The sequence below is a fragment of the Sebastes fasciatus genome, chromosome 10 (genome assembly GCF_043250625.1).
Source record: "Sebastes fasciatus isolate fSebFas1 chromosome 10, fSebFas1.pri, whole genome shotgun sequence".
NCBI classification, from domain to species: domain Eukaryota; kingdom Metazoa; phylum Chordata; class Actinopteri; order Perciformes; family Sebastidae; genus Sebastes; species Sebastes fasciatus.
In genome coordinates, this window is record NC_133804.1 from 17,864,960 (window position 1) to 17,886,145 (window position 21,186).

Here is a 21,186-nt window from a genome sequence, read left to right on the forward strand (position 1 = left end):
TTGGTTTCAGTATTTTAATGCAAAAGTGAAAAGCATCGTTTATGGATGAGGGGGTTTAAGGATGTGTGAACAAATCTAGAATCAAGCATGACTCCACGTGTGTATAAAAACTCATTTAAATAGTCAGTAAAAACAGAAGCAAAACAAAAAAATAGCAACTTTTTTTTTTTATAAATAAAGAGAGAATTACAAATTAAAAGGCTCATTTACAGCAATGGGGAAGAGAGGCTCACAACAATGTTTCGAGTATTCAAAATAATGTGACAAAAAACTGCCACTACCTGGCGATATGTGTGTGCGGCCAACAAAAGCTTGATTATCAGTGTGTGTATTACAACTCTGAACACTGAAGACTTTAAATTCCAACCCAAACTTTGCATAAGAATAAAGGAAAAACATAATCTTGCTGGATGTTATAACGGTACTGATCATAGTTTCAGTGAGTTGACCTCTATGATCTGCTGCAGGATGTTGTCCACGTCGGTGGTCTCCAGGCTGATGCCGGCCAGGTCCAGTTGGGGCAGCAGGGCCGTGAGGAGCACCACCACGTTGTTACGGATGCCACTCAGATTCTCCTGTGAAGATCTGATTGGAGAACAGCTTCATTGTTAAAGTTATTATTAAACATTTCAGTTGCTTGAGTGAAGAGGACACACATTTTTGGAGAAGTGAGAGTAGAAGAAACAATAGAGTGTCGGTAAAGATTGAAGCAGACATTTATACTAAGATTGTTTGGTTTAAAAAGTAGACACATTTACGCCCCTGCACGCAAATATAATCCTGCCAGCCACAGGAAACGACTCCATTTTATACTCGAGGTATATAGAGACCATAGACAGTATATAAGAAGTGTACGTAGTCACCGTGACGTCACCCATTGGTTTGTGAACTGCCGTTTTGAAGCCTCAAGTTTGGCATTTTAGCCGTCGCTATCTTGTTTTTTTTTGCAACCAGAAGTGACACAAGAGTGTGGAGCTAAGTACAACCGAACGCTGAATAAGACGTTTTTAGACGACCAAAATGTTACAACTAACTTTCATGAACTGAAAACACACTGTGAAAGGGTTAAAGTCAACGCCGTGGTAGCAACCTGTCAATCATGAGGTAGCCACGCCCTAAAGCGTACCCCGCTGTATGGTCTTATTGACTCTAAATGGGACCATAATTTACAAAATTAACATCATGCTGTATTGAAGAAGACTTGAAACTAGCGATTGAGACCATAAACTCATGTTTACAATGTTTACTGAGGTAATAAATCAAGTGAGAAGTAGGCTCATTTTCTCATTGACTTCTATACAATCAAACTTCTTTTTGCAACCAGAGGAGTCGCCCCCTGCTGGCTATTAGAAAGAATGCAGGTTTAAGGCAATTCAGCATTGGCTTCACTAGTCAGAGCTGGAGGTCGCCTACTGATAGAGACAGATGTTTATATCTGAAAGTCAGCAGTTTCTCATGCTTGGAAAATCAAACTTAACAACATGAAGTGATGGCAAACCAGTCTGGACCGATGTTCTTTTTCAGATATTTGTTCATGTGTACTTTCCATGTATATACAGAGATAACAAATAAAGTTACAGACGCTGAAATTAGTTTTCTTTTTACTGCTATCCACCAAAATAAAAATCTGACCAGTGAACAAAGTCATTATAAACAGCTAGTGGTGCCGGTGCATGTCTTTTTATATTTACACACCTGTTGTCTTCACAGGCCTCGCTGTCACTGACTCCCATCTTGCTCTCAGTTTCTGTCTTCTTCTTAGGTATGTTCAGCTCAGGCTGCCCGATTGGCCCACACAAAGCTCTCTGATCCAGGATCACCGACTCCTGACGTCCTGGAGCCGGGATCGGGCTGCTGGACGACGTAGAGCTCTGATGCAGAGGAAGGAGAGTAGAAGATTACTATTAGATCTTCATTCAAGATTAAGGAGACTGAATCTCAAACACTGTGCTCAAATGTGATTGTTTGTCATAATGAACCTAAAATATTGGGTATAAACTCTGCTGACCTCAGCCACGTCCGTCTGGCAGCCGACCTCTCTGCGCGCTTTTGGCTTTTCAATGCCGCTATCAGCAGTCGTCATGGTGCCTTCAACGCCGCTATCAGCAGTCGTCATGGTGCCTTCAACGCCGCTATCAGCAGTCGTCATGGTGCCTTCAACGCCGCTATCAGCAGTCGTCATGGTGCCTTCAACGCTGCTATCAGCAGTCGTCATGGTGCCTTGAGTCATCTTTGTGATTTCCAGACCCAGAAGCCTCCGTAGCCCCTGGGCCTCTTTTTCCAACGCAGCCAGCTTCTGCACGTTATCTTCCAGGTCACTCCTCTCTGGAGGCGGCGGTCTGCTCCGCGGCGTTTCTGTTCGACTCAGAGGAGACACCATCACCGTCTGGGTGGAGGGGAGCGAGTGGGTCCAGGTGAGGCTGGTGAGAGGTCGCTGTACCACGTCACCTGGTTTCTCTACCCGGCTGCTACTCTCCCGCTTGCTCTTCTCCAGGGATATTTTGTTGATTCTCAGGATTTGTTTCTCAGGATTCTTCTCGTCTGCCACATTTTCTGAGGTGGGCTGAAGCTTCTTTTTCACACAGTAAAATAATGATCCTGGTTTCCTCCTGAGGCTGCAGAGGATGACAGCAAGTCAGTTTGTTTGTTTACTATGTGAAAATTAACTTACAGACTTTAAACATCATTCAGACAGGTTTTTACCTGAGACGTTATAAAAGGGTTGACAGAGTTTAGATGTGGAGGGAGAACTCTGGTTGTGTACAAGGCAAGGTTATAATACTTTTGTTTTGAATTGTTTTTTATTAGGGCTGTCAAAGTTAACGCGATAATAACACGTTAATGCAAATTAATTTTAATGATACTAATTTCTTTTCTTTTCTTTTCAGTAATGATGCTGGATCTTATTATTAAAAAAAAAAAATGGAAATGGCAACGGCACTACTGTGGAATACACTGGTGCAATCATTTTAAGGATGATTATTCTGAACTTTCACACAGCTCACATGCAACATGCCTCACCTTAACCTCTCTGTGCCGTCTCCTTCTGGTTCCACCGGCTCCATGTTTGTGTCTCTCTCTTTATCTTGCAGCTTTGTCTCATTTCTCACAGGTGTGACTTGTGTTTTGTCTTTAATGACTGCGCGTCTTCCAGCGGGCTTCTGTTGTGAGACTGTACTTTGTGTCTGTGCATCATCATCATCATCATCATCATCATCATCATCATCATCATCATCATATATGTCTGTATCGTGATCGGCCGTGTGATCTGGGCTCGTCTCATCTGCTGTTCTTATGCGATCAGGTGTGCGTGTGGACTGGAAGGTGGGCCGGGTCGGTTCGGATGAACTGCGTGCGAGGATTTGATGTTTAGCCGCCGGGTCCTGGGACTCAAACACCTGCTACACAAACAACCAGGCACACTTACAGTACACACAATGTATCCGGAAGTTGTAGAGCAAAAACAGCACACTGGTACCTTCATCAATAGGAAAGTTGCTGCAAGTTTCTAACTTTTCACAAACCTCCAATGATGCTTCTCGTTTTCTGCTTTTGGGATGCTCTCTGCAGGAAAAAACAAAGACATTAATGAGTTGAGAGAGCAAGATACTCAAATCAATAACTCCAATTTATATATTTTTATAACTCCAATAGCAGAATTTGCTCTTACACAGTTTTACTCTCAGACTTCCTGCTCTTTGTGCTCCCAAACCCATGGATGATTGAGATTTGAGAGAGGCCTAGTTCTAATCCACCCCCTACACCCTCTCCCTACCCATTTCCACTTTGTTGGCGCATTGGCGTGAAGGGTCCGCCATATTAAGTGCCATCCCAAACCAATTAGCAGGGAGTGGAAGTGGGTTGTATAACCCTCCAACAGCGAGCCTGCATCGACGGCGACTTAACCAGCTGCCCTTACTGACGACGTGCAACGCCGTTTTGTGTTCGTCATGGAACACGCTCCATAGAAATGGTTCCGTGCGACTACCGGTACAAACATTTACTCGTAAACTGCTAAAACTAAGATAGACATTTAATATTGTCATGCAGACGTTAAGAAGTTAATGCTTACATTTTATTCAGGATAAAATATACCGTTTTCTAGTCTAGAAAATGGTGAACGTGTTCATTTGATTGTAAAGCGTTGTATATCTATACATATAAATAAACACAACATTATATTTATTACTTTTACCCCTATCAGCAGCTTTAACCTCATACTTTAATATATCTTCAACTGTGAAATCCTCTGGTTTACTCTGGTGTTTATACTGCATTTATTTATAATGTACATTTGAATAAATATTTTTATTTATGTATACTATTCTTGCATTTTTACATACTTAATCATAGATACCATTTGTTCAGCATTATTATTTTCCCTGTTGTTGTATATTGGCGTATATATCATTTATATATTTCTTATTTTTTCCAAATGTATAGTTGTTATATTGTAGTATAATGCACATCTCTATTTCATTTTTTTATAGTTTCCTTGCTGAAGAGAGGGAAGTTGGTCCCTCCCACTCCATGACGGAGTGAACTCTAGTTTGTAGTCCCACTCACAGCTCAATGAAGCAGCCTTCTTTAACGCGTAAGGTATCAATACAGCGGCATGGTCTGGGACGAACTTCCCTCTCTACAGCAAGGAAATTATAAATAAATATCAGGATCAGAATCAGAAATACTTTATTGATCCTGGGGGAAATTGGGTTACGTTTTGCTCCCATCCTAGAATAGAAATATATAACATAGAGAAATTATATAACAATATAAATAAGAAATAAGTATTTAAACAGATGTGCATTCATCTCCGGATTGGAATTGGGCCAGAGTGTTACAGTGGGCCACAATTACATCAGAAATAGTAATTAGGCACACCGCAGCCATACATATATAATTTATACAGTTCTAGTTACAAACCAAATGTTATGAAACTTTTTATTATATTATTAACCTTTTATGAACCTGAAATTCCACTTATAAGTTAGTCTGCACTAATTATCTTGCAACCTAGCTATCTAGCTAACTTCTGCCAGATAAACAGTAGCTATCTAAGCAAGTTAGCTCACATGGCTAATTAATAAACCATTGACTTCCAATAATTCACAAAGGATTTTTTATATTAGATGTTAAAAAAACTTTTGGGCTTAAAAGTGACGGGCAAAAACAACCAATCAACACTTAAATTCCTTTTCGTTTATGGTCAGCAAGTCACCATGTTTTGATGAACTGACTGATTTGTCGTTTCAGTCTATGTTGATCACAGTCAGGCAGAGTAGAGCAAAACTAGACACACGGCGGTCACATGAACCGGAAATGCGAGCGTGAAACTGACAGATGGAAACCACGAAATGGCACGTGAACCCACATGCACACACACACGCGGGCGTGCAGGAAGAGTAACAGTGCGAAACGTCTCTCCGTGTACAAATTCTCACACGGACAATGTTTGAGAGGTCTGGAGAAGTGAAATGGGGATTTACTGTTTCTTGTGGTTTTTCTGGTAGCTGGGTGTTAACAGCTCCTCGCCGTCTTCTGCTTCCTCTGGCGAAGAGCAGTTTCTGAAAGACAAAGATACTTGGCTGAGCAACTCAACTACTGCTAAAGTTCAGCTCAGGGCCTTCCTGTTACAGCCAACACGCCCACGCGCCCACGCACCCAGACACTGGCCTCCATGTTAAGGCACATGTACGTATGTGTGATGAGTACGTAACAGCTTAAAGTAGTGAGGTTTTGCATCTTACAAATCAATCAGAGATATAAGCTTGTGATCGCTTATCTATTTGTGGAGCATTTTAAGCCTTTATATTATAGACAGTAGAGAGATGACAGGAAACAAGGGCGAGAGAGATACGACAAACCAGGGATATTGTGGCTGATGGTCTACACATATACGGATATGTTTAAGTAGGCGGCGATAAAAGCTACGTCAACGATACGTCAAATACCAGAGAGGACGATTCTGAGCTTGCGTAGTGAGCTTATTTTCCTATGACGTATTAATAAATCAAACACCGCGGGGGACCGCCGGTACAATAACCTTTTATTTTGGTGTTAATAAAATGTACCCGAATTCACGAATATGTGGGATATTAGTACTGACATTCATGTAATATTACATCACAACGTCTGATGTATTAGCTGTGTTTACAACAAGTTTATTTGCATATAGAGCGGGGGAGTGAGATCCGATCACAAGTGAGTCACTCAAGACGCATGTGGAGACGCATTCTAATGCCAGGTGTGAACAGATGTATTTAAAGATGTCCATTTGTGTTCAGATCACTCAGTACGCATGTTAATGCCACATCTGAAAAGGGCCTATTAGAAAAATAAAGTTTTTTTTGAATGTCAGAAAATGTATACACCCAAAATACAAGCATGAACTTGAAAGATGAGCATGATACGCCCCCTGTAAATCCATTCCAAGGAAAGCAACAACTAGAAAATACACACCTGTAATGTGGATTGGGGTTTTGGCTGCAGTTCCAGTTTTCGGGATCCACACTGTAATGACTTGCTGGGACTTTTCGCCACTTCAGGCAGTCTTCACACTGTAGCCACAAGGGACCCCTGTAAATACAGACGTGTCGGTTAACAGAAGCATTACAGGACAAGTCCATTCACCAAAGACAATTATTATTAAGAATAATTTTCAAATTATCACGGTGACCCTACATTTGTGTACATGAATGTGTCTGTTCAAAAGCTACATACAAGATACAGATATTTTCTGTTGAACCCGTTAACTTTCTGGTTCTGTACGCCATATAAGTAGTGCTCAGCTTGTTATAAAGGCTCTTGAAGTTCCCATAACTAAGCATGTTTACTCTTCTTTGCTCCTGTCAAGAAGCAGCGTCTCAACTCTCCGGTTTCAAGCTTTGGGAAATGAAATACCTATTTTCATTTTCAGTTGAATTGGCAAGTTCTTACATGAGAGGGTCATCAACTGACAGCCATCTCCCTGTTTTATTACCATCATTATCCATAAAAGGCTTGTAGAACGTTGTCTAGTTGTTTTCCTCTCCTAGTGGCTTTAACAGTTTTGGGTACAGATTTAGAGCCAGATGGACCAAAATCATCTTTCAGTAGCACACCACACAAATTTTTTTTTCACACTTCTATAATAAGAAGTCTTATTTTTAGCACCATACATATACAGTATTTTGGAGCCAAGTTATGAAGACACCTTTTAGGTGTGAAGAAGACAACTGTCAGATAAAAACAGTCAACACTCACTCCTGATCTGCGATTTCATCTCGGTCTACAGCCTCAAACTCTCGCTCTCTGGCCTTCTTCTCTTTCACCTCTTTCCAGTAGTCGTTCAGTTTTAGGCCCAAAGCACCGAGGGTGAGTCTTGGGAGAAGATAAAGGAAAAGACAGTGAATTTCTTGAGCTGTTTTTTTATTAATAACACAAAAGCACAAGGCAAAGATTTACTGACAGCTCTGTTTCTCTAAAAGAAAACAAGGTCAAAATGATTTTTAAGATACTGTGATCATTATCAGCTTCCCTGCTGTCAGAAAATTAAAGCACTTCCAGGAAGAGCTGCATGAGTCATTGGTGCTACGTTTCCTCTTTGTAAACATGGTATGTAGCAGTATTTCTCTGCTGTATGGCGAGCATCAAGCGAAGCAGCTAGTTAACTCCACAGCAAAAACTTCTTGCGTGTGTCTTGGTTGTGTTTGTTTCGTATGTGTGTGTGTTGTACCTGTATTCTTTGGTGTATTCAAAGTCTTGCTTGTTGTGGGCAGGTTTCAGAAAGTTACACTCGATGATACCGATGACCCCGACTCCCGCCCTTTGACCTGAAGCCTGGAGGGAATTGAGAAGCAGAGGCTAAATACGGAGCAGAGTGCTGCACCTGTTATTCATGAAGACATGCAGAATAATCCTTCTCCTCTTACCTTCAGCTGGCAGCCCACTTTCTCGTAGGCTTTAATGAGTCGGTTCCTGTGGTACATCATGATGCCATAGTAGTCTTTGTTTTTCAGGTTCAGCCCAAAGGTCACCTTCACCTTCTCTTTCTGATAGACACCAGTCAAGGTCAACAGCACTGGACATTGGCAGGTTTCACAACAATATCAGTAAATACTTTACAAGTTATCAGAGAACAGAAACAAAAGCCAAACATTAAATGTATTTTATACTAATTTAATACTAATATCAATGCAAATAGATGATAAAATAAATATCTCCTGCAATTATTGAAACTCCAATTTTAAATAAAAGGCAAAATGGGGAAAACTCTAAACATATTTTTAGATATGGCCTGGATCCATGGTACCTCTCAGCTGTTGATTATGTCTCAAAGGGCTTCTTATGATGTTATTTATTTATTGGTGTACTGTAAATACTGTGTCTTTGTTGTTGTTTGACTTGGTGGCAATCGAATTTCCCCAGGGGGATCAATAAAGCCGTCTATCTGTCTACCTATCTATCTAAACTGCATGAAATTGATCTGTGCATTAAGGAATTTGAAACTGCAAATCCTTAAAAGAATTAGCTTCACACAACCAGACTACAGCTCACAGTTTTTATTACGTGATTTACGTCTGAAAACAACAACTTGAGAATTGAATCAGCCCAGAAAAATATAAAATGAATAGGACATCAAGACTGGTGCCGATACGATATCTGAGTCTCTGTGTCGAATTTTTTTCGGACTTTTTTGGAGAAATCTAAACAAAGAAAAAGGTAGCTCCTGCACACGACTCCAGGCCACAATATTTTTATTGACTACGTGTCGATCCTACTTAGATCTTCGTCAGGTCACTAGTAGGATCGAAACGTAGTCAATAAAAATATTGTGGCATGGAGTAGTGTGCAGGCGTTACCTTTTTCTTTACCGTACTAATAGCCTTGCACCTACATGATGTGCGTATAATTTATCTTCTTGAATTCAGAAATATAAACAAAATAATTTTTTCATTTCACAAAAGAAGTTCTCAAATGTTAACTGTTGTCCAAACACAAACAGTTGCACAAGAATTTTGTCTAAATAAAATAATCCAAAATTGGATTTTTCGGGGGGTTTAAATCAGTAAGTAATGAATATAAAAAGAATATTTAACCAGTATTTAATACCAGCTTTCGATGCTTGATAGTTTTCAATACTCGGTGCCACAGATACATTTCAGTTGGTACCAAAAAAGTATTGCGGTTTGATACTCAACCCTAACAATTAGCTATAAGCAAATTTTTCATCAGTGACATTACTCAGCTCTCCAAATTACAGAAATTAAGATTAACTGTTTAAACTAGGTATTGTAGACATAAAATACAGCATAATTCTGCATCTGCCTTTATCTTGACTTTTAATTTTTGCTTTATTTTGGTGGATTTGGAAATGTAACATTTCCCGAGCCACCATGTTTTTCTCTTCTAGTGGTGCATTTGAATCGTTTAGGAAAGGTTCATGTAAATGCCTAAAACTTGCATCAAGAACTTTCCATCTTGTATTGTGTAACATGTTTGTCTGTGACAAACCATAACAGTGGAAAGTCTTTGTCAGATTAAAGCAAAGATGAAGTTCCAAAATCCTCCATGTACAGTTCTTGAGAGATGAAACAAACAACAAATCTGAAAGTAAATCAATAATACGTTCTAAACAGATATGAAAACCACATTCATTTTCTCCTCTCAAACATCTGTTGCCTGATTCATCTCCAAAAGCAGCTAACTTCCCACTTCCTGTTTGCATCTATAAATAGGCACAAATACAGATGATGACTTGGCATAATACTGTACCACCATCTGCACATATAAGCAAACACACAGATATTTTAGGGATACACTGAAGTGAGGTTTGTACACGTCATGTTCGATGTGTATCAGCCTCTTCGACACCAGCTTGGCCAGAATCTTCTTCCCCCTCAGTATAATCTGTGTCCTCGGCTTCAGATACAAGATACTGAGGTAGGCCTGAGACCAACACAGAAACAGACACATAGAGAGTGAAAAAGCAAGACATTTACTCTTAATTTATTCTATCTGACAACATTTGTTAACACTTTGTATTGACATTTTGATAAATTAGCCTGATATTTAAACTTTTAAAACTCTCAAGATTCTCTTGAAAAACATGAGTTAACCACATCTACTGCAATTATGAATCTTATAATGACTCTAAGATTGTCATAATGGCATTTAAGAACAACAATTTGAACATGGCTTTAAAAGGAAACTGGGGCAGTGTTACTACAAAACCACAGGTACGTCTCTGGTAGTGAAGAAGTACTCTCCCTGTTGTGCTCAAAACTGGCACCCACATCTACACTCAGCCACACACACACACACACACCTACACACACACTTACACCCAGCCACACACACACCTACACCCAGCCACACACATACCTACACTCAGCCACACACACATCTACACCCAGCCACACACACCGTTTGCATAGGGCTTATATTCGCCATGTACTGTAGGGGCTTTCCGAATCTTTAACCACAACCACTACATCTGTTACCCTGGATTTTACTCTAACCCCATCTTAACCACTAACCCTAAAATCATCCAGAACGGCTTTTAGCATTCTAACAAGCCTAAATATTGACGCTCTGCTATGAGAAACGTGTATTTTCAAATTTGATAAATTGGAATTTTTCAGATAAATTGAAGGATTAAAGAGGACCTATTATGCTTTTGCGCTTTTCCCTTTCCTGTATTGTATTACATCGATTTTTGTGCATGTAAAAGGTCTGCAAAGTTACAAAGCCCAAAGTCCATGCCAAAGGGAGTTACTGTCCTTCACAGAATCACTGCTCCTGAACTGCCTGAACCGCCTTGCATGAACACAACACAACATATTTGCAAAACTGCTAGTTTGGCACGCCCTCAAAATAGCTAGTTAGAGCGGAGCTGGAACGGAGTCCAAAGAGGGGCAGGAGCTCAAACAGAGCGTTTCAGACAGAGGGTGAAAAGAGGTGCTGCAGCGCAGCCAGTATGAGAAAAAACAAAACGTTTTTTGAACATTAAAGCATGTAAACATGTTCTAGTAGAAACACAAAATACAAGTATGCACCTGAAAATAACCATAATAGGTCCTCTTTAAGTGTTCCTTTATGAAATGAGAAAAATCTCATGAATGAACTTTCAATCCCAATGTATAAGCCAACATGGATGAAAAGTGCTCATAAAAATGGAAATATGAACATCTACAACTCCATGACAACTGGGTGAACTCCGTCTACTGATGGAGATCATGTGATATGATCAAAAGCTATACATTATACACTGTTTGTGTGATTAGGCAATGAAACTGTATTGCCTTCAGTTATCTTGTGTTGTAAATAGTTCTGTTTGGTTCCAGCAACTGATGCCCGCAAAATATGGCTTATGGGGAAGGAACCAAATATATTTTCATCTGGGAATGTTACTAAGTTTTTTTGTTTTACGAGTAACAAGTAAAAGTGTAATTTTTTATATTTTCATACTTTCATAGTTATTATTTAATTTACTCATTTATTTATTTTATTCATAAACCAATTGATCAAAGCATAAAAGATTCCCTTGGATAATAGAGATGGCTGTCTTGATGATTAATCTAATGGAAATTGATCTGATGGTTTTTCTTTTGTTTTGCTTTTGTTGTGATGTAAAATTGTCAAAACAGGCATGAGGTAAAGTATTTGTAATTGTCTTCTGTAAATCCTCTGGCTGCAAAATTAAAAAAAGACTGTACTGCCTTAGGTAACTTAGTGTTTCATGTGACACATCAATAAATCAGCACCACCTTCATACTGAAACAGCAGTACAATAATTTATTTTAATTATATACTATATGTAATTGCTGTACTAGAACTGCTATGCTCTACAATAAATACCAACAACACAAAAGACTACCACCATAAATGTCAGCCTTTACATTAGATAGATACGATCTGCTGTTTTAGTCAGTAGAACCAGACCGAAAGATGTTTCTTGCAATAGCAGATAAAACGTCCAACATACTCGCATCCTCCTCTGTGTTTTAATGATCACGCAGGTGATCGACTCACCCTGAGACTGAAGTGCATGTCGGGGGTGTTCTGTTTGTCTCTCAGGGATCCACCGTTCTTCAGCTGCTCGCTCTGAATCTCGGGCAAACGGAAGTCACTCTCATCGGTATCAAAGTCGATCTCTGGCTTGCCATCTTTGGCCCTTCAGGATAACACCAAAGGGGGCAGTTGTTAAAATAGGTAATAGCGCTCCGACGACTTTTGATTTTCCAGTCGTAAAGCTACAGAAATGGGTTCTGAATGTGTCTAATGGGCCCGAGTGTCCAAACCAATATGAGAGCATCGCCGTACACTGGAGTTAAATCAGCACAATTTGGTAACACTTCATTTTACAGGTCAGCAAATTGCATGGTAATGAGGCGATAAAATTACGTTATTATAAACATTATTTAATAATTATATTGTAAAACAGCATATAATCATTCAAATAGGGCCCCTAGGCTTGAGAAGTGGCTGTGTGCTGCTCGTCATCGGAGGTGGAAAAACTAAAACTAATAGAAGACACTTCTGATCAGGCACAAATCTCACCATTGTGTAACTAATTGTCTACACAAATGTAACCTGGTAGCTGATGTCATGATTCAGGGAGTTTTTTTTAAAAGAAATTTAAAATAAGTTATTTGCTAATTATTATTTATTTGTCAGCAGACATGGAAATAAAACATATCAATTAACTTTGTATTCTTTTCCTGGAAATGTATTAAATATGTTACCTGCTATTGGGAAATAGCTTAATGTAATTATTAAATAATGTTTATAATAAAGCAATTTTCGATAAATTTTGAGGGTAAATATTGGGGTAATTTGGCAGGAATTCCAAAGAAATTTCAAATAGGTTACTTGCTAATTATCACCTAATTACCATGACATTTGCGGACCTGTAAAATTAAGTGTTACCCACAATTTCATTCACCCGGCCGGGTCAATCTTGATGAGTGTAGTATTTAGTATTTGATGATCAGAGTGGAGATACTTTGTTGACTCCAACGTAAGGAGGAAGTGAAACAGAAGAATGCCTGAGAAACTCCTAAACATGAACGGTTTCTCTTAGTCTAGACAACACGAGGAAAAGGGACCTCAAATCTCTAAATTAAAATTTCATCTGCCCTTCACACGATGATAGGCTGTTGTTTTGCATGGATTTGTCTAGAAGCACGCTTAATCAAATATCATATGTGTGTTCATGCTTATTTGAGTCTGTGTTTGCATCCTCATTAATCTCATTACGTTAGAGCTTCCAAAATCAAACTAAAGGAATAGTTTTTTTGCGGAAATATGCCTTTTGGCTGTGTTGCCAATAAGAGTTAGATGACAGATGTATTCCACGCTCATGTCTGTTTAGTTAATGAATCTACAGCCAGGAGACGGTTACGGTTAGCTTAGTATAATGACTGGAAGCAGGGGAAAACAGCTAGCCAGGCTCTACAAAGGAAGCACAAGATGACTACCAGCACCTTTAAAGCTCACTAATTAACACTTACGTATATGGTTGTTTACTCCCTGTCAAAATGACAATTTGTGAGATAAAACATGTTACATACATACAATATGTGTGCTTTAAAGGTGCACATCACATTTTAGTTTTTTTTTATAAACGTAGCTATTTCCCCCTTCTTTCAGTCTTTATGCTAAACTAACCGTGTCCTGGCTGTAGTTCATACTTAAAGTGGCAACAGACAACTTTTCGTTCCCCCCTCTAGCGTTTTCAAGTGGTATTATTGTTGGTGCTGCTGTCACAAAGACAACCGGATCGGATATAACAGAATATGGTCGGCTAAATTTCACCATTGCTCATTTTAGAAAGGCAAGCGCAAGAAACGGTGTTCTTTGTTTAGGTTATCAAACGGACAATGAATCATAGATGTTTTTTTCTGGCTGCTGGCGTTATCAACATGGCCAACGCTAGCAGCCAGAAACAAACGTAGATGGTGTTTCTAGCTGTTCCTGGCTTCCTTGTAGCTCCTGGTTAATTTTCTGGCTGCTAGAATTAGCAGCATAGCTACCGCTAGCAGACGGGCTACTGTCCAAAGCAAGAAACAACCGTAAGAATCCCAATTTGAACTAGAAACACCGATCTCAGTGCTATGATAAAGGCAGAGTTAAAAACCTCAGTGTTTTTGTTATAAATATTTTTTAGCGGCGGCCCTTGTGCCTTCATTTTCCCGGAAGATCGCGATCTGGTGGCAGACAGAATTGCATAAAAAAAGGCAGGTTTATAGGGAACCAATCTAAACTCAGATGGTGTCATATAGCCATTACATTGTGCAATATTTACTTTAAAATGATAAGTTAAAAAAAAAAAGTTTCTAAAGCCACTTTAAGGGACAGATACAAGAGTATTAGTCTTATCATCTAACTCTCAGCAAGAAAGCGAATACGCGTATTTCACAAAACAATTTTTTTGCGAATTTTGACTTACTAACATGCAGGTGAAAAAAACCCTGTATTGTTTACTTTTGACCTAAATTCAGCTGAGCATTATGTATGATTCTGACCTGCGAATGTTGTAGATTAATATCTTGGTGCCTTTTTTGGAGAGGATGGAGTCAAAGTGTGTATGTATCTGCTCCTGGGAGGTGATGATGGAGTGTTTGAGGATGGCTGCCAGGCTGGCCTCCGAGTCCTCGGTCACCACCAGAGACTGTAACACTGGGTTAAGGTCAGGATAAAGGAGCTTGCAAGGTGACAAACATATTCTCTACCAAACAGTGTGAAGAAAAAAAACACCTCTTTTACTTCCCATGCCTTAATGTTTCATGAAGGATATTGGTCTGTTGGTTGAAGGGGACAATGGGGACAATGACAGCCTGGGCCTTGATGTTTTCCAGGTAGGTCTGAGACAGCATTCCCACAGACAGGCACCCGCCGTTCTTGGTGAAGATGAGCGCGTCGCGTCCCAAACGCATAGAGCCAGACTTGAAACCGTTCCCGTACACGCCGATGGCCTGCTGACTGGCCCTACTTGAACCCTTTTCTGTAAAACCAAAGCTGGACATAAGGGTGAAGGGGAGAGTGAGGAAATAAGGACGCATGATTGTGTGTATATTATAAATATAACAAATAATTACTTTCTTTGTAGAAATGAATCAATAGATGTCAGAAAAAAATGTGAAAAATGCCAATTTTACATTTTTCCAGAGAAAAGGTGTCTTCATATTGCCTGTTTTGTCCGACTGGCAGACCAAAACACAAAGACATTTAATTTACAATGAAAGAAAAAAGCAGCAAATCCTCACATTTGAGATGCTGAAACAAAAAATTCTTAGCTTATTTATGCACTTTAAGATTAATGGACTATCAAACTTAAATTTATGCCACTCTAGTAATGAATCAACTAATTGTTTCAGCTCTATGTATACAGCATGTGCGTAGTTGCATGCTTATTTGTGTGAATTTGACGGACACTGTGACATGTGGGTCTTCGTCAGAGAATGAGTGTCTCTGCTACAAAATGCGGTCTAAAAACGCTGGTGAGTCACTCTCTGTGGTTGACATAGAGAAGAGAGGAACACCGTCAGTGTGCATGACAACGTGCAAGAAAATGTTTCTGATGCCACATTGTCAACTTCATGTGGATATGCATGTGTGTGTCTTACCTGAGCATCTTGTGCAGTTTGCTGGGGGTCATGCCGCTGCCATTATCGGTGAAGGTTAGACACAGGTGACCGGCTTCATCAACTACATCTATCCAGATCTGTCTAGCGGATACACCAGGATCTGATGCATTGTCTACAACATGAGAGGAAAGAAATTAATTAACAACAGGGAAAGAGAGATGGTCAAAGAAATTGTGGGCTGGAGGGAGGGGAGATTTCCCCCCCCCCCAATGATTCACATAGATTCAGTGTATTATCTTCCTTCCTCTTGTGTCCGCAAGAGGAAGGAAGACGTGCATTTAGGCATTCAAGCATAAATCTGCTTTTTGAAACCAGTTGGGGGCTTAAAGGTGCAGTGTGTACGATCTGGCAACATCAAGCAGGTTTCTCCCATGTGCAAAGCGCGTAGGAAAACTATGGTCGCCGACGCAAAAATGTGAAAACGCAAATTGCAATATCAAGAGCCAGTGTTTGGTTTGTCCGACCCTAGAAACATGGTGGCAAGCTCCCTATGTAGATATAAATGGCTCATTCTAAGGTAACGAAAACAAAACGATTCTTATTTTTAGGCGATTATACACTAAAGTAAACATAGTTATGAATATTACATTCCATTTCTACCAATAAATGCTACACACTGTCCCTTTAAAGTATGAGAAAGTGACTGTGAACTCTCCGCTGAGTGTTACAAATACACTAACAAGTCAGATAAAACATTACAGGAAGAGTCCGCTGATAACACACAGGGTGTGAAGCGAATCTGATGAAACCACATGCGAAACGTATAGTATCGCTCTCTCTGGTTTTTAATGTTATTTGCCAATAAAATAGGGTCTATGCCATAGGGCTGTCCCAAATACCATATTTTGGGCTTCGAAGGCTTCAATGTATTCGAACGCAGCAGGCTGACATGTTCTCCTGTCTGTCTGCCTGTCAGTCTGTCTGTCTGTCTCCATCTCCCCCGTTTCAGTGTCGCTGCTGCACTACTGTACGCACACGCACCTCTACACACAATAAACAGCGATATGCGTCTGAGAATAACTAATAATAATTCATGTTGAATATGAATAATAAATAATGTTGTGGGATTATTCCTTATTTTATGGGCTATTTTGGGATTTATACATTATTATTACAAACTTATATATATATAAAAAAAACAATAACGAAGCATTCAAATACTGAATTGGAGGTCGATTACCATGACAACAGTCAAAGCATTTGGTTCAGCCCTACTGTGCCAGTACCCCGTTGTGCGCTGCAGATTTGATTTTTTTTATGATTTCATTTGGTTTACTGTGGTTTACCCTGCGCAAGCTGCACTCAGGGGAGAAGCATTATTGGAGAGAGTAGAAGCACAGCTGTGCACAGAGTATCTTCAGTTTTTTGAAAAACACAGGGTGTGTTCCTGTTATGTTGCCCCAAGCTGTATGTAAAGGAATAAACTATTGGAAAAGCAGCTTTCTACACATCAAAGCTACTGCACGAAAACTACAGTGGTAATGTGTACATGGTTTATCCAGTATTGCTATTTTCATGCGTCATACTGTATATACTGTAGATGATAATACATATATATCATAATCTAGTTTTAGTTTACTACTCTAATGCAAGGGATCTAAAACTTTTTGGGGCCAGGGACCCCTTACAGAGGAGAAAATCTTCCAAGGACCCCCTTATAATTGTAACACAAATTAAGCTTACTACCATTAGTACTCTTAAATGTCATTGGAACTATTTGTATTCTAAAACTTTTCTACCTAAATACTTCAGACCTGTTTCATAGCGATAAGCAGAAACACATTTCAATTTGAATCATGTTGATACCACTTATATACTTTTAATCAGAGGGTCATTTTATACAAATTGTATTTGGACTCAACTTGACAATCACGGCTTTCTACAGTCTGTTACTCTTTATAGCAGACCGTTGCTAAGTATAACAGACCGTTGCTATGGGCACAGTTATGATGTCGGACTCTGGCGGAATGTTTTTGTGTCAAATTATTGATTTCTTAAATAAGTTGCTGTGTAACAAGCGGGATAATGTACAACTAGGGGGTCATTGCTGTGAAATAAACTCCTTCAGGGCGATGAGACGATGAGGCATCGCACTTTCGGGGTTTCACAACAATGACCGGCTCGCTGTACATTATCCCTTGTGTGTCACAATCATACCAGAGTTTCTATTGGCCCAAAGCTAACGTGGTTCGGAGTAATGGACACATTATGCTTTGTCTTGTAGGCACAAATGCTCCCCATCTGTAGATATGCACTCTCTTTTAATAATACAGCACAATTTAATAAGTTATTGACCCCCTGAGAGATTGTAATGGACCCCTGAGGGGTCCCCAGACCCCACTTTGAGAATCACGGCTCTAATGATTAGTATAAAACATGCATCTGTTTTTATACTTTGCTACTGTGACCCTTTACTATACTTGCTTTTATCATGTTTATCTTATTGCGGGACCCCCTAAGGGGCGCCCAGAGTTATAAAATATAAATATTTGTATCTACAAAGGGGTACCCTGCAGAAAAAGGTTTGGCAACTAATACTGAACATAATGCCAGCAGAAAAAGAAGTGATCTCACACAGCATAGTAGTGCAACAGTGCATCTACATTGCGCACTCCTCTGGTCGTGCCTAGAAGGTAACCCTCAAATTGCGAAATCTGATCTTACATAAACTTGCAAAAACTCGCAGAGAACACAACCTATCCTCTTCCACATCAATGCCTAACCTTAAACATCTCGCGAGAGTTTCTTCTTCGCAACTTGCGGGTTCCCTTCTAGACTGACCCACTCCTCCTCCACCACACTGCTCTTCCTGTTTTAAAAACTCAGCAGCCAACAAACGAGCAGCACGTCTGAACCAATGAGAGCGCACAGAGTGGAGGAATGCCAATGTTGACAGCACAGAAAACAAGACAGCTTTATATCACGTGGAGGTACAAATCATCTGATTCATATGCTATAAAGTCAAGACTTTTTTTTTTGTTTTGTTACCCCTTTTAAAACACACAGATCTAACACAATAAAATGACTACAAAACTTGACCACAAGTTATTTGAATCTTAAGAATGCTATGAAGGAGATAACTCAACATAAATTATAATAAGCTCACTTGTCATGACTTAATAATAACACACCTCTTAAGGCCTACCATGGCACTCCTCACAGGCGTGTGACAGTAATAAAGCAGTTGAAGGGGGTGAAAGAGGAAGTCCATTAGGTCCATTTTAGCAGCAAACATATGTTGTTCACATATATAGTCCACTTTGCGTGCGACAGCAGGAAGAAGAGCGCATGAAAGCATGAAAAGCTGCAACAAGAAGCGCAGCAGACACCAGAGAGCTGCAGGTGCACAAAGTGCTGCTGCTGCTCCATACTAGAGATCTACTGTACCTATGAGCTCTGCCACCGCGCTGAACGGCCAGGTGTGACTGGTGGAGTTACTGTTCAGGAAGGAAGGGCTCATCTAAAGAAAATAACAAAGTAAGTAAGTAAGTGAGTTAGTTTCACTTTCACCTTCAGGAAAAAAAAAGGTTTGCAAGAATGAATTGCTCATATTAGGTTACACATCCTGCAAAAGATATGATGAAAATATGTGAAATACGTACGGAACTCAGGCGAATCCCGTGCTCGCTTAACCTCGCCATTACTGCGACTGACTGTCTGTCTCTCTGAGGGCTTTTCCTCTTGTGGCTGCCTGCTGCGTTCTGCGCGCACTCACGTTACCAGTTACGCGCACACTGGGCGTTACAGCGTGCTCTGGCTTCACACTGTCAGAGGAAGAGAGATTAGAGAGGTGACAGGAGCATGAATACACTCACTCACTGCGTGTCTTAAGGAGGATTAAAGGTGCCATTGATGTCACTTTTAACTACGGGAATATTTAAAAAAAAATAATAATAATAATAATAATTAGGGCTATCAATTGATTAAAATATTTAATATTTAAAGGGACTGTTTTTAACTTTTTAAGCGTATAAATCTACCGGGTCGGTGTCCTATGCGCGCTCGTATATGCGCGCTCGCGTGTGGCTGAGCTGTTCAGACTCCCTGTGGACAAGTACCATCAGACTCCAACACAAACTACACGGAAGCACCAAAACCTCTTGGCTCTATCTAGTGAAGCCCGTCTTGCAAAACAGCGTTGGCGGCGGTCGTAGTACGCGGAGGAGACCGTAGCTTTGGTCTCCAGGACCGGAGTCTCTGCTGTACTCTGCTCCTCTGCTTGCTTTCACTCACACACACCGCGCTCATTCTCGCTCCACCTCTAGACGTGCATGCGTGCTCACTACACACTGCAGAAGAGTTAGTTTAGCTCTGAGAATATCTAGTGAATGTACAGTGGACGTTTTGTGCAGAAATAACTGCTGCAGCTCCTCCAGACCAACAGAGGTTTTCCGTGTCTTGTGAAGTGACGGGGCTCCGCAGCGAGAAACGTTATCCCACCGGCACCCGGTCGGAGACGATAACGTTTCTTTGTTGGAAAAGCCAACAATGCTCGTTCATGTCTATGTAGAGCGAGCAAGCTCGAGCCCGACGCTGACTTTCGTTGACTTAACGGCCACAGGCGTCGCTGTTAACAAGCATTTCTGATTCTTACAAACAGTCCCTTTAATCGCAAATTGATCACACATTTTGTATCTGTTCAAAATGTACCTTAAAGAGAGATTTGTAAAGTATTTAATACCCTTATCAACATGGGAGTGGGCAAATATGCTTGCTTTATGCAAATGTATGTATATATTTATTATTGGAAATCAATTAACACAAAACAATGGCAGATATTGTCCAGAAACCCTCACAGGTACTGCATTTAGCATAAAAAATATGCTCAAATCATAACATGGCAAACTGCAGCCCAACAGGCAACAACAGCTGTCAGTGTGTCAGTGTGCTGACTTGACTGACTTGCCCAAAACTGCATGTGATTATAATAAAGTGGGCATGTCTGTAAAGGGGAGACTCGTAGACCCATAGAACCCATTTACATTCACATATCTGGAGGTCAGAGGTCAATGGCCATGACAGTTTTTCCTCACCAACATTAGCGTAAGTTTGAAGCAATATTAAGCTAGTATGACATGGTTGGTACCAATGGATTCTTTAGGTTTTTCTAGTTTCATATAATAACATTCTTCACTTCAGCTTTAAAACTGAGCCCGCTATAACCCAAAAATCGTAATAATACATTAAAGAAATTAGTGGTGTTAAAACAAATTTTATGTAAATGTGAAAATGTAAATCAACTTTTATTGTTATCGCGTTAACTTTGACAGCCTTAAAAAATAATACATCTACAGAGCCTTTAGAAAGGTGCTGGAAATAAAAGTATGGCTTTTCCTGAAATAAATAAAATCTATATGAATTGTGAAATTTCAAAAACATTTTGGCGGGTTGAAAATGAATGTTTTGTTTATCTCTGTGGTAGATATCTGACATTCGGTTCCCACTTCTAACAAGGCTTATTACATGGCTTTATTGAATACTCGATTCTGATTGGTCAATCACGGCGTTCTACGGTCTGTTATTTCTTTATAGCAGACCATTGCTATGTATAACAGAC

The 21,186-nt window shown here is 39.9% G+C and overlaps 1 protein-coding gene across 1 annotated transcript; it reads right to left on the reverse strand.

The window, feature by feature from the left end:
• Nucleotides 1–19,387, reverse strand: LOC141775379 (MORC family CW-type zinc finger protein 3). Its single transcript, XM_074648686.1, has 17 exons — nucleotides 19,232–19,387; nucleotides 19,017–19,089; nucleotides 15,609–15,741; nucleotides 14,779–15,000; nucleotides 14,508–14,654; nucleotides 12,013–12,154; nucleotides 9,799–9,927; nucleotides 7,911–8,030; nucleotides 7,715–7,818; nucleotides 7,243–7,359; nucleotides 6,460–6,576; nucleotides 5,487–5,564; nucleotides 3,525–3,564; nucleotides 3,022–3,401; nucleotides 2,009–2,615; nucleotides 1,696–1,871; nucleotides 1–585 (listed from the first exon to the last, which is right to left on the reverse strand). Exons 1-17 carry the CDS (start codon nucleotides 19,268–19,270, stop codon nucleotides 429–431), a joined length of 2,781 nt encoding a protein of 926 aa, XP_074504787.1. The 5' UTR covers nucleotides 19,271–19,387; the 3' UTR covers nucleotides 1–428.
• Nucleotides 19,388–21,186: the final 1,799 nt, after the last annotated feature.

What these genes read in the sequence shown, in the direction of transcription:
- LOC141775379 (XM_074648686.1), bottom strand. Translation starts at nt 19,270, where the DNA reads ATGGCGAGGTTAAGCGAGCACGGGATTCGCCTGAGTTCC. An exon ending in CGCGGTGGCAGAGCTCATAG is followed by an intron (nt 15,742 to 19,016) that starts GTACAGTAGATC and finishes CTCATGTTGTAG; the next exon opens with ACAATGCATCAGATCCTGGT. An exon ending in ACATGCACTTCAGTCTCAGG is followed by an intron (nt 9,928 to 12,012) that starts GTGAGTCGATCA and finishes TGTTGGTCTCAG; the next exon opens with GCCTACCTCAGTATCTTGTA.